Consider the following 11,837-nt stretch of genomic DNA (forward strand, 5'->3'; position numbering starts at 1 on the left):
AAGGGGTCACAGCCCAGGCTGCAGGATGCCTGGGTTCCAAGTCCCTGCCCCTCGGCGTAGCTCTCCCACTGCAATGAGGGTGCTAGACGTGACCCCCAGTGGAGGGGCAGCTGGCTGACTGGGGTGCTGACTATCTCACCCCCCCAGCCCCCGCCCCCAGCCCCCGCCCTGCCCGGCACCTGCCCTGCCCGGCACAGAACCAAGCAGACGTGTGTGGAGTCGGAGCGTTTAATGGGTGGCGAGGACCAGGGCAGCCCAGCGGTGGGGTGCCAGCCGGGGCAGGGAGCAGGGGGGTGGGGAGGGCTCCCTCCTTCCCACCATGCCGCGAGGCTGGGGGGCTGTGGGGCCGGGCGCGTCGGGCGTCCCAGCCCCCACCCCGAATGGCAGGAGCGGGCGCTGCGGGGGCGTTGCCGTCTCTACACCACGTTGCCGCTCAGCAAAGGGCTGCTCTCGCCGGTGGGCGCGGTGCCGAAAGCCTGGCGCAGGAAGAGACGCAGGACGGGGCGGCCGGGCAGCCAGGCCCGGGGCAGGAGGCTGCCGCTGGGGCCTGCGCGCAGGGGGCTGTACTTCACACGCCTGGCAAGGGGCACAGAGGGAGGAAGGGGGTGTCATTACCCGGCTGGCTCCACCCCCCCCCACCCCCACCCCCCGCGCAAACATCACCCGGGGCCTGGCTCCATGGAGGGCAGTCGGGTTAGCCCCGTTTCAGCCACTGACACACTGTGCCTCAGTTTCCCCATCTGTCATGGCACTCATAACCCTCCCTTTGTGCAGCAGGGAAGCTCTGTGGGGTGGGTGGGGACTGGCTCGTGCCCAGGGGGCCCAGATCTCGGGCCGGGGGGGGGACACATCCAAGCTGGGCTCCTAGGTGCTGCTGAACGAGAAAGCGCAGCGCTGGGGCGGGCTCCGCCGAGCTGGGCTCGGGGAGGGGAGGGGGAGGGGGGGTTTGGGCCCGGGACGCGGCGCAGGCAGGCGCTGGTCTCACCTGCAGGCGTAGGCCACGGCACCCACGGCCACAGCGACCAGCACGACCCCCACGGCGAGGCTGATGCTGCGGGCGGCTGGATCAGCACCTGTAGGGCACAGACACAGGCAACGGTGACGCAGGGCTGGGGGCCGAGAACCCAGGCCAAGGGGGCCCGCCAGCCTCTCTGCTGCCCTCCCCGGCTCCAGCGGGGGGCGTCCCACAAATGCCTGGGCCCCGAACTGCCCAGAGCTCAGGGGGGATCTGGCTCAGGCCCCGGGAACAGCTGACTCTGTGCAGCCACCTGCCCAGGCGCGCCCTCCTCCCCAAACCCAGGCCCCCACCTGCGATGCTGACTTGGGTGCTGGCGACGGCCAGGCTGGCGGGGTTGGCCAGTGAGATGTTGAGGCAGTAGAGGCCGCTCTGGTTGAAGGCCTGGCGTAGCACCAGCTGGCAGGCGGGGGCCGGCGGCACGGGGCTGCAGACGCTCTGCTGGGGCGTGAGGCACGTGGGGTCCGAGACCGTGGTGCAGACCTCCTCTGGCAGGCTGCGGGGGGGTGGAAAAGGGGGCAGGTAAGGTGCGGCCATGGGAGAGGGGCCTGGGCCATCCCTGGGGGGATGGACACACAGCTGGGGGGGCACCTGCAGGAGGCGGGATGGGCCAGGTGCCCCTGGGAGCCAGACTCCGCAGGTGCTGGGGCCGATGCTGCGGGCAGCCTGGCCCGATGGATCCCCCCCGGCGCGTGGCGGAGCAGAGCCCAGCTTAGCGGCTCTGCACCAGGGCGGGTCCGGGCTCTGGGTCCCGGGGAGTGGAGCTGGGGCATGGAACCGCCCCGTCAGCTGGAGCCATGCCCACCCGCGTGCTGCTCCCCAGCTCCCCTACCTGCCCTGGCAGGTCACGGTGACTTCCACGGCGCCCTCGCCCGCCGCCGCGGCCAGCGGCACCACCTGGACGATCTCCACGCGCTCGATCCCCTCTGCAATGGGCGGGCGTTAGAGCTGGGGCCATGGTGCCCCCCGCCAGCCTAGGCCGGGTGGGACCCAGGGACCCTGCTGCTCCCGGGGAAACAGACTCCCCGCTGCATCCCCTTTCCAGGGAAATTGCCCCAGTGGTGCCCATTGCTCTGGTCCAGGGATAGGGGGGTGGGTGGAAAATAGGAATGGCTGGGGGGGGGTCCCAGTGCTGGGCCCCATTCCCAACCGCAGGGGGGGCATAGGGCACCCTCCCCCAGCCGGAGTGGATCTCAGTGCAGACAAACCCCAGGGAGCCCCCCACTCCCGCAAGCCCCCTCCCTAGCCCAGCCCCCCAGACTGGGACGGACCCTCCAATGCACAGAGCGTTATGGTCTGCCGCCTCCCAGTGGCTGGACTGAGCCAGCAGGGCCCCCCCCCCATTGCATGGGGCTCTGGGCTCGCTGGCCCCCCTGGGTTCCGGGCAGCCCCCCCGACTCACGGACGATGGCCAGCTCCGTGGAGAAGGTGCCGTAGCGGTAGAGGAGGCAGCCAGTGGGCACCTGCCGCTTGGCCAGCACCCGCACCTCGGTGGCAGCGTCCACGGTGCCGACGGGCACGGCTGCTGAGAGAGAGAGAGGCTGAGAGGGAGACGCCCGGGCCCTGCCCACCCGGGGGACGCCCAACGCTGGCGGGGCCCGGCTCCATCCCCCCGTGACGTGATGGCAGCTGGGCCTGGGACCACGAGCCTCGGGCACAGCCGCGACTCGCTGGCATCCGCCCCCTGGTGCACCAGGGCTCCAGAACCCAGGGCTCTGAGCGGGGCCTGATCAGCGTCAATCCGCAGGGAGCCCTTTGCCCCCAGCTGGCTGAGATGAGCCCCAAGCTGGGTCCCCAAAATCATCGGGGAGCAGGGGCCTTTTGGGTCAGCCCCGTGGGACCCCACCATCCGCCCCATGCCTGGCCAGCACCCACCTGCTGCTACCGGGCTAGCAGTGGCCACGGTTCTGGACGTGCTGACTGGCAGGCTGGCCACGGAGGATGCAGACGTGGGTGACCCAGTGGCCGGCAGGCTGGCTACGGAGGACGCAGACGTGGGTGGCCCGGTGGCCGGCAGGTTGGCCACGGAGGACGCAGACGTGGGTGGCCCGGTGGCCGGCAGGTCTCCAGCAGGCGAGGCGGAGGTGGGGAGCGGGGGATCCGCAGACACCACGGCCAGGTCTGACCCGTCGCTGACGAAGGTGACCACGGCCCCGGGGGTCAGGGTGCCGGTTTCCACGGCCTGGCTGGACGTTGCGGCCCCGTCGGCGGCCGAGGTGGCAGCGCCAGGGAGGGTGGCAGCTGTGGTGGGTGCCAGGGGGCTGGCAGGGACGGCGGTCGTTCCGGCTGCGGGCTGCTGGCCCGTGGGCGTGGCGGGCTGGGCCGTGGCGGTGGGCACTGCGGGCAGAGAGCAAGAGCTGCAGCCGGTTCCGAGCTCGCCCTCGCAACCCAGCCCGCCCCGGGACGCGGGCGCCACTCACCCCCACTCTGCGCCTGGCCCGGGGTCTGCGTGGGGCTCGGGCTGGCTGCTTCCGAGGCGGTGGTGGGCTGCGCTGAGGGGCTGGGCGCGGCGGTGGGGTCCACGACCGGCGCCGGCGAGGGGCTGCCGCAGGAGGCCATGGGGATGGCGGCCTGGAGCACCAGGCGCGGGCGGAAGGTGCCAGCGTCCAGGTAGGTGTGGGTGACGGCGCTGGCGCGGGAGATCAGGGTCCCGCTCTGGTCCCCGAAGTCCCAGGAGTAGGAGAGGTCGGCGCCCTGCAGGTAGCGGCTGGGGTCGTGGAGCCGCACGCTGAAGGCCACGGGCCGGTTCCGCACGAAGCGCCCGTCGGTCCCATCCACGTCCAACAGCTGGGTGATGTCCACGTCGAAGGGCACCTGGTCTGTGGGGGGGGGAGTCAGGGAGCCTCCAGGTCTTTGTGCCAGGGGCCCCCCCCCAGGTTTCACCCCGCAAGGCCCGGTGGAAATTAGCCACCCTCCCCCCCCCAATCTACCGGGAGGGGGAGGCGGAAGGGGGGGGGCAAATGGCACCTGTAGTGCCCGAGCAACCTGGTGACGAGGGTGAGACTCGTCCAGCACCCCCCCCACGGGAGCCCCCAGTCCCCCCAACCCCCCCATCCTGGCTGGGCCTCACCCGTGATGCTGAACTGGGACGTGGCCCTGCCGAGGGGGATGAACCTTTGGCGCCCGCGGTTGTGGTAGATCTCCACGTCCATGGCGTAGGAGCCCAGCGGCACGCCGGCCGTCTGCACCGTCAGCAGCGACACGGGGCCGTCCACCACCTGCCAGTACTGCCCTGTGGGGGGGGGGAGGGGGGGCAAGGTCAGGAGCAGGAGGGAATGCAGAGCTGGTGGGGTGGGGGAGACGCACACACAGACACCGGAGAGGGCCCTGCAGTGAGGTCAGGAGTGGGGTCTAGTGGTTAGAGCAGAGGGCTGGGAGCCAGGACTCCTGAGTTCCAAGCCCAGCGCTGGGGGGAGGGGATGTCTTGGTTACAGTGGGGGAGGGGTTACCGGGAGCCTGGACTCCTGGATTGTATTCCCAACTCCGCCACTGACTGTGATTGGGTCTGCGTGCCTCAGTTTCCCCCTCTGGTCTAACGATAGGAAACGCTGGGCGCAGGAACTGGGTAAAGTGTGTTCGGGGCTTTGACGCGTCGACGCGGCGGAGGATTAATGCGGGGCAGCGAGGACGAGCTCTGCCCGTGGAGCGCCGGGGTCCAGGCGGCACCAGCACGGCCGGTAGGGCGGAGGCTTCTGTAGGGTTCCCTGTGCCAGGGATCTGGGGGTGTCCGTAGGGTGGAGCGGGGCCCAGCAGCCAGCCCCGGACATGCTGGGGCGAGCTAGGCCGGGCGGCGGGCACAGGCTGGGGCGTGGGGGCCGGCTCTCACCCCAGGTCCGCCAGACGTAGACGAACATGCTGTGCTTGCCCCGGGCGCCGGCGGGGAAGGGCTGCCCGTCGGGGAAGATGCCGGCGGGGCCCTCGCCTGGCGGCTCTGGGAAGACGTCGTCACCTGGCATCACCCGGGTCCCTGCGGGAGGGAAGGGGGCAGTTAGCGCCGCATGGCCTGGGGCTGTGGGGGGGGGCAACATGCCCCCAGGACCAGAACTGGCACCTTCGGGGCAAAATGGGAGGCAACGGAAAGTAGAGCTTTTCGCTCCAGCCTCTGAACTGGGCAGCGGTGCCGGGAGCCCTGGACTCCTGGGTCCCAGCCCTAGCTCTGCGGGAGGGGGCTAGCAATTGGGGGGGATTGCTCTGATTCGTCCCCCTCCTGCCTTCTTGGGCTGCACGACCAATCAGCGGTGTGGCAGGCAGAGTTCCCGCCCCGCCCCGCCCTTCGGCCAGCAAAGCCCTTGGCACAGGAGGGGAGGGGGCAGCAGCTCATGGTGCCCCCCCAGCACCCACCCACCTGTGAGCAACTCCCACCTCCTGACCCACACCGGCCTGGGGAGGGGCAGAGGGGGGTGAAGAGCCACTGAGGGCGCAGAGGTGAGGCTGGAGGGGGCTGGTCTGATGTGTGGGGGGGGGCTGAACGTCTGCAGGGCCTGGGGGGCAGGTTGATCCGCAGGTTGGGGGCAGAGCCAGTTGCCAGGTGCAGACCGCCCCCTGCCCAGCCGAGCCCCCCCAGCCGAGTGCAGGGTCTGGGGCTGGCGACGGGGATTGGTGCCCGCTGGGGAGCTGGGCCAGAGCGTGGGGCCCGTCTGGAGCTGGGGGGACAGGACTGGGGGCACTCACCATTCACGGTGCAGTTCTGGCTCCACACCACCCGGCCGTCGGGCAGCACCGTCTGGTTGCCGGGAAAGCGCAGGGTGATGGTGAAGGTGGCTCGGGCGCCCATCATGGTGGGGGCGTCGTTGCGGATGTCAAAGGCCACGGGGCCGCCTGGGAGGGAGAAGGGCAGGTAGCCGGCTGGTGGGATGCACATCGGGGGAGGGGTGCAGCCTTCCCCCCCTCCCCCCCGGCCGTGTTCCCTCACTCCCGACCCCCCCAGCTCTGCTGGTGCCCCTCACTCCCGGCCCGCAGCCCCCGGTGGCACAGCGCTGACCCTACCTCTCCAGCAGTCCCGCTGCCTGGGGTCGCCCTCCGGCCAGCGGGGGTACATTTGGGCGTTCCAGGAGCCCTGGCCCGCGGGCTGTCGGTTCCAGGCTTGGCTCCGTCGGTTGCTCCCCTGGCCTCGGTTGCCGGCCCCTGGAGAGAGACGGGATCCGCGAGCCAGAGCTGGGAGCCGGGGGCCTGGCCCAGTCCCTGAGCCCGGCTGGCAGTGCCGGACCCTGGCCCCGATCCCCCCACCACAGGGGTGCAAAGACCCGTCCCTGGGCAGGGTGGACCGGGCTAGACCAGAGCTCCAGTGCAGCCCAGAGGCTGGGGGCGGGGGTGGGAACCCAGGACAACTGGGGGTGCCCGGGGGGTGAGAGCGGGGGATAGAGGGGGGTAGGTTGTGTCAGGACTCCTGGGTTCTAGCCCCCGCTCGCGTGTGGCCCGGGTAAGGTGAATGAGAGGCTGTGAGAGCTGCGGTGGGAAGGGGGCACCCGGGCCTGGCCCCCAGAAACCTGAGCGTACTTGGCAGGCCAAGGGATTCCAGCCGGGACGCCTGAGAGGGGCGACGCTACGCCTCAGCCCCGCGCCACCCCCCCCAGGCTCCTGGAGGCCCCGGGTCCATGGGGCTCCATGGCCAGCCGGGGCAGTGTGGGCGCCCAGCCCGGCGGTGTCCCGCCCACGGCCCAGAGCCCCGGCTGGCTGCGCGGGGAGCATGTGACGGCCGGCGCCCGGGGCTCCAGGCAAAATCCGTCACATGGGCCGCTAAATCCTCGGCCGAGCCCTTGCATGTGACTCTCAGCTGAGCTCCTGGCGCAGGATGCCCCAGCCAGCGCGGGGTCAACGCACGCGCACGTACGCACGGTCCACACCCTGGTGCACCACCACTCAGTGGGGAGGGGGCCAGCGCTGCAGTCCGGCTCGCCCCAGGCCCAGGCAGCCCCCCCGGGTGGAGGGAGGGTTTGCTGAGGCAGGAGACAAATGCCCGTCTGGATAGCATGACCCTCTGGGGGTGAAGAAAGCGGGGTCTAGTGGTTGGAGCAGGGGGGGCTGCGAGTCAGGACTCCTGGGTTCTCTGCCTGGCGCTGTGAGAATGGTGGGTTAGAACGCAGGGTCGGGATTCCTGGGGCCCCAGCTCTGGGGCCGACTCACTGTATGACGTGCCCCCTGGCTCGCTCTGTGCCTCAGTTTCCCCAGCTGTAAGGCAGGGGGGCCTGCCTGTGACCCCCATTGTGAGGCTCAGCTCCGCTGTGAAATGACGCTTTCGGGAGGGGGCTGCGGCTGCAGGCAGCCCCTGGGGGAGACCCCGCCAGCCCCAAACCTGCCCCCTTAAGAATTCCCCCCTGCAGGCCCCTTGGCGACGTCTCCGTGCCCCAAAGACCCAGCAGAGGCCCCCCCCCCCCCCCCCCCGCTGCAGGTGCTGCCTTAGCTCTAAGCATGGGAGCTGGTGGGGGCTGCGGGGGTGGGGTGGGGACAGTGGATGGGGAGAGGCCTGGCTGCAGGGCCATGGTAGGTAGGTGGGGGGAGGGTCCTTGTAAGGTTTGGGGGTGGGCTGGGGGAGAGGGGCCACCCCTGCGCCTGGCACAGCGCAATGAGCGGTAGGGACGTTACCCGGCAGCTGCTGCCCCATCTCCCCACACAGGGCTCAGCCCTCCCAGCAGAGTCCCCCCCAGACGCTGGGCCCAGCGGGTTAGCTCGCCTGGCCGTCCTGGAGCAGATATCAGCCTGGGCTGGGCTATTTTCTGGGTTGCAGAAATAATTCAATCAGTATTTTTAGGGGAGGGGTAAAGGGGGGCCCCAAAATATTCTTGTTGGGAGTCACCCGTGGGCTAGCACCTTCTCTGCTTTTACTCCCCACCCCTGGGTGGCCGACCCAGCTAGGGACTGTCTGTCTGTCTGTCTACGCTACCAACTCCCTCCCTTAGGGAGGGGGGAAAAAACCCTCAGGATTTTCACGTTTAAGGCGCCCGTTAGGTCTGGAATCACTGGATCTGCCCCCACGCCCCGGGGCAGCTGTGTAGTCATTTGTCTAAACTCCCGCCCCTCCCGGACAAGACTTTAAAGTCCCTTTGCATTTTAGCATCATCGCACCCAAAAGCTCCTAATCTTCCCAGAAACCTGCCCCCCACCCCCTCTCCAGGATCTGCCAGCTCCGGGCACAGCTGGGGGTCTGGGGCAGCTAAGCAAGGGGCCCTTTGCTAACCCCCAGGGCCCTTCTCCCACCCGGCTGGGACCTTCCCCCCACTCAGCACTAGGGGAAGGGGAGAGGGGATGTCACTGAGTCCCAACACCTAGTTTGGGGTGCCCAGTGTGAACCCCTGATATAGGACATGGCAGATAAATGCCCCCAGCAACCCTTCCTGCAGAAGATCCCCCCCCCGGTCCCTGGAGGCAGATGAGGAGCCCCTGGACGTTAGCGGAGACGCTGGGGTTTTATCGGTAGCAGCCTCAGCGCTGCGGAGTGAGGAACGACGTGCGCTGGGCATCGACCCTGCAATGGCTGGGTCCTGCCCCCCCCCCATGTCCTTTGCTAACCCCGAGGCTCGGGACCCTACTCACTGCTGTGAGCTGCAGCTGCCGCCAGAAGGGCACAGGCGGCAACCAAGAACCAGCTGGTCTGCATCACGCCTTGGCACCCGCCTTGTGTGTGCTGCTGGACCCCTCGAGGGCAGAGAGGCGAAGCACCGCCGCCACCCCGTATAAGAAGGGGCCCTCGTTTGCATAGCTCCGCCCACTTTCCTGGCACGAGCTCATGAAATCTCAGTCCCCCCCACCCGGGGGGGGCAGGGGGGGAGTGAGTGTGCGTAAGATCCAGTCACAAGTCGGTGTTTGTAGCACAATGGGGCCTCCCTAGTTTTGCCTCCCAGACAGAGCCTGGAATTTCGTGTGTGTGTGTGCATGTGTGTGCGTGTGTGTGTGTGTGTGTGTATGAACAGACACGGGTTTCCGCTCCCAGAAGAAAGGGTCTCTAATCACCACAGAACTGCAGCAGGGGGCAAGTAGCCCGTGATGCAAACTTCATCACCGGATCTTGGGGCGAAATGCCGAGTCCCTCCGACGCTCAGCAGGGCAGACTCTGCAAAGGCCTCGGCATCCAACTGCTTTTTTTTCCCGCCTCTCCCCGATACGGGCGCGAGGAGCCACAGCACGTCGCAAAGGGACCAGCGGAAACTCAAAACACCCGCGGAGAGAGAATTAGCGGGCGGAACTCACTGCCACAAGATAATGAAGCCAACGGCTTAGCGGAGTGAAACAAAGGAAGCAAGCAGAATGGGCTGTGTCTGGAGTTCGGTCGTGTGTCTGACGCGAGCGCCTGGAGGGCCCGGCTGAGAATGTTGTGCCAGGTGCTGTACAAAAGACAGTCCCAGCCCCAAAGAGTTTACAATCTAACTAGCCACGGCGGGTGCATGGAGGATGCTCAATAGGAAACTTCCCATTGACTTCAGGGGAGGTTGGATCAGGCCCGTAAGCCCTCACAGCTCCAGAACACAAGTCAGTCTCTTGCCCACAAGGGGTAGGAGGAAATGTCTTCTGCGGGCAGCCAGTTCCATGACAGTCAGCGTCTGGCTCTCTTAAACCTTCCCCCTGAACTAGCTGCTCCGGCCAGAGACTGGGATGGATCCTGTGTTCCTGAAGCTCCGTGAGGGCTTGCCAGGACAGCCGTCCAATGGCAGAAGTGGGGGCCAAGAGGCTACCTAGTTTTAAGCCGGAGTTTGATCACACTGGAGGTGCCTTCCAGCCGTATGTCCTGTGACGCTAGTGCCTTAGCCCTGGTCAGCACACAGCCTTTCACCTGTTTAATTTGAGGTGTGATTTTAAAGCCAATCTAAACTGAACCGATGCAGCTTTGCTAATGGATACTCTTAAAACTGGATTTAAACCTGGTGGTTTAGCATGTATCCATGATTTATAGACGCAAACTAAACCGACAGATCCAGTAGAGAATCGCTAGGTAGGGGTGCAGACGGGGAGGGTTGGGGTCACTAAACCCATTCTCAAACCCATTTACATTAAACCAGCACAACTTCCGTGTGCAGGGGGCTCAGATAGCTGGGGCATGTAAAGGAGACACATCTGATCACCGGCTACATGGGAGGAGATCTGGGCAAAGTGAGGGGCACCAGAACTGCCATTTAGTAGAACAAGGGCTGGTAATTTGGGGGACCCCAATCTGCTAATTTTGTTCAGAACCGTCCCGGACCAGAACTCTCTGTGACTCATTACAATTGCAGCTGAAATGTCGCTTTTTGCAGGGCTATAAACCTTCCCCAGCTGTGGTTTGCAACTGGGGCGGTCCTGAAACTGACCAGGGACCAACGTGAAATTGACTAGCCTGTTTTCCTCCCACACAGAGCCTGGTGATGAGAGCTGGCAGCAGGGCGGGAGCTGGTGGCTAATGGCCCCAGAGGAGGAGTTTGGGAGTAGAGTTTCCTAGGCGTGAAATGAAGGGAGTGGAATGAAGCTGCCATGAGGTTTTCGGTGGGTCTCTGAAATGTGGCACAGAAAGCTGCCCTCTGCTCCTCCCTCTGCTCAAGGGAATAGGAACTTTGTACCTGCTGCAAACAAACAGGTCACACTGAGGAAATACCTCACGGCATCGCGAGTTTCTGCTCCTGACATGAAACCGATGCCCCAGAAGGCCCCAAAATCTGCTACTGCTCAGCAAAAGGGGCAGCCGTACGAACGTCAAACCCTGATCCGAACCCCGGTAAACTCCTGGCCTTGGCAAGACCTTGTGGCAGAAGGAGATGAGGGGCCACCGCTGTCCGTCAGCCCAGATTGTCCCCTAGGAATGTCACGTCCCCCTTCGCCCAAGGGTACAATGCTTAGCACTTGGAAGAACTCAGGTTACATTCCATGTTTCCTTTAGGTCACTGGTCACGTGTCACTCGTGTAGCAGAGATCTGGTTTGTCCAGATTCAAAGAGAAAGGCTCTTGTTATATTCTCAGCATCAACCAGCTTAGGGAGGGGTATCGTCTAGTGGTTAGTGCAGGGGCTGGCGTGTCAGGACTCCGGGGTTCTATTCCCACCTCTGAGAGTAAGGTCGAATGGCTAGAGTAGGAGACTGCATATCAGTCTAGGCCTAGTTTTACCACTGATTCACCGTGCGACAGGAGACAAATCGCTTCACTTGTTTGCATCTCAGCCTTTCCATCCTAAAATGGGTTTATTTAGGATGTGCTTTGCAGTAGTGCCCAGGGGTGCAGCCCTGGACCATTGTGCTAGGTGCTGTCCAGATCGGGTGACCAGATAGCCAGTGTGAAAAACTGGGACAGGGGGTGGGAGGTAAGAAGCGCCTATATAAGAAAAAGCCCCAAGTATCGGGACTGTCCCTATACAATCAGGACATCTGCTCACCCAATGTCCATACCCATTACTAAAAACCGTCCTGCCCCTGAAGCGCTTACACCAACCCCGTAGGAAGACTGCGAAGCTTAATTCATTACTATTGGGCAAGTATTCTGAGATCTTCAGCGCCAAGCCCCACGGAAGCACAAAGCAGAACGAGTGTTTGTCTTGTGTGGGTCCAGCCCTTTAATCTGCATTCATTTAATGGGGGAAGTGCGGCACAGACCGGCCCAAGTCCCCCAGAGGAGCGGTCCTCTCCCACGCGCTAAATGCTACCTGCAATATTTCCTGGGATTGTGGCAGGCCACCTTGAATTTTTTTTGTTTTTCATCTTTGAAGAAAGATAGATGGTAAGTCAGCTAGGATGCCCACCTTAATCAAAAATAAAGGATCATAAAACCAGTGATCATAAACTAAAATATGAAAGGGATGATGCAGAGAGGTTCTCGATGGGTGGCACCACAATGAAGCGTCACTGACAGGAGACGGTATGAACGGATC

General features: G+C 65.0%; 1 protein-coding gene across 1 annotated transcript; it reads right to left on the bottom strand.

The window, feature by feature from the left end:
- Positions 1-224: 224 nt before the first annotated feature.
- Positions 225-8,624, bottom strand: PMEL (premelanosome protein). Its single transcript, XM_067529916.1, has 12 exons — positions 8,546-8,624; positions 6,002-6,139; positions 5,687-5,833; positions 4,842-4,982; positions 4,086-4,247; positions 3,436-3,834; positions 2,891-3,352; positions 2,418-2,540; positions 1,848-1,941; positions 1,309-1,511; positions 986-1,073; positions 225-576 (listed from the first exon to the last, which is right to left on the bottom strand). The coding sequence occupies exons 1-12, from the start codon at positions 8,607-8,609 to the stop codon at positions 417-419; spliced, it is 2,181 nt and encodes a 726-aa protein (XP_067386017.1). The 5' UTR covers positions 8,610-8,624; the 3' UTR covers positions 225-416.
- Between the last annotated feature and the right edge of the window lie 3,213 nt (positions 8,625-11,837).

This window comes from Emydura macquarii, unplaced genomic scaffold (assembly GCF_026122565.2).
Source record: "Emydura macquarii macquarii isolate MOO-44397 ecotype Brisbane River unplaced genomic scaffold, CSIRO-AGI_Emac_v2 contig_2994, whole genome shotgun sequence".
NCBI classification, from domain to species: Eukaryota; Metazoa; Chordata; order Testudines; family Chelidae; genus Emydura; species Emydura macquarii.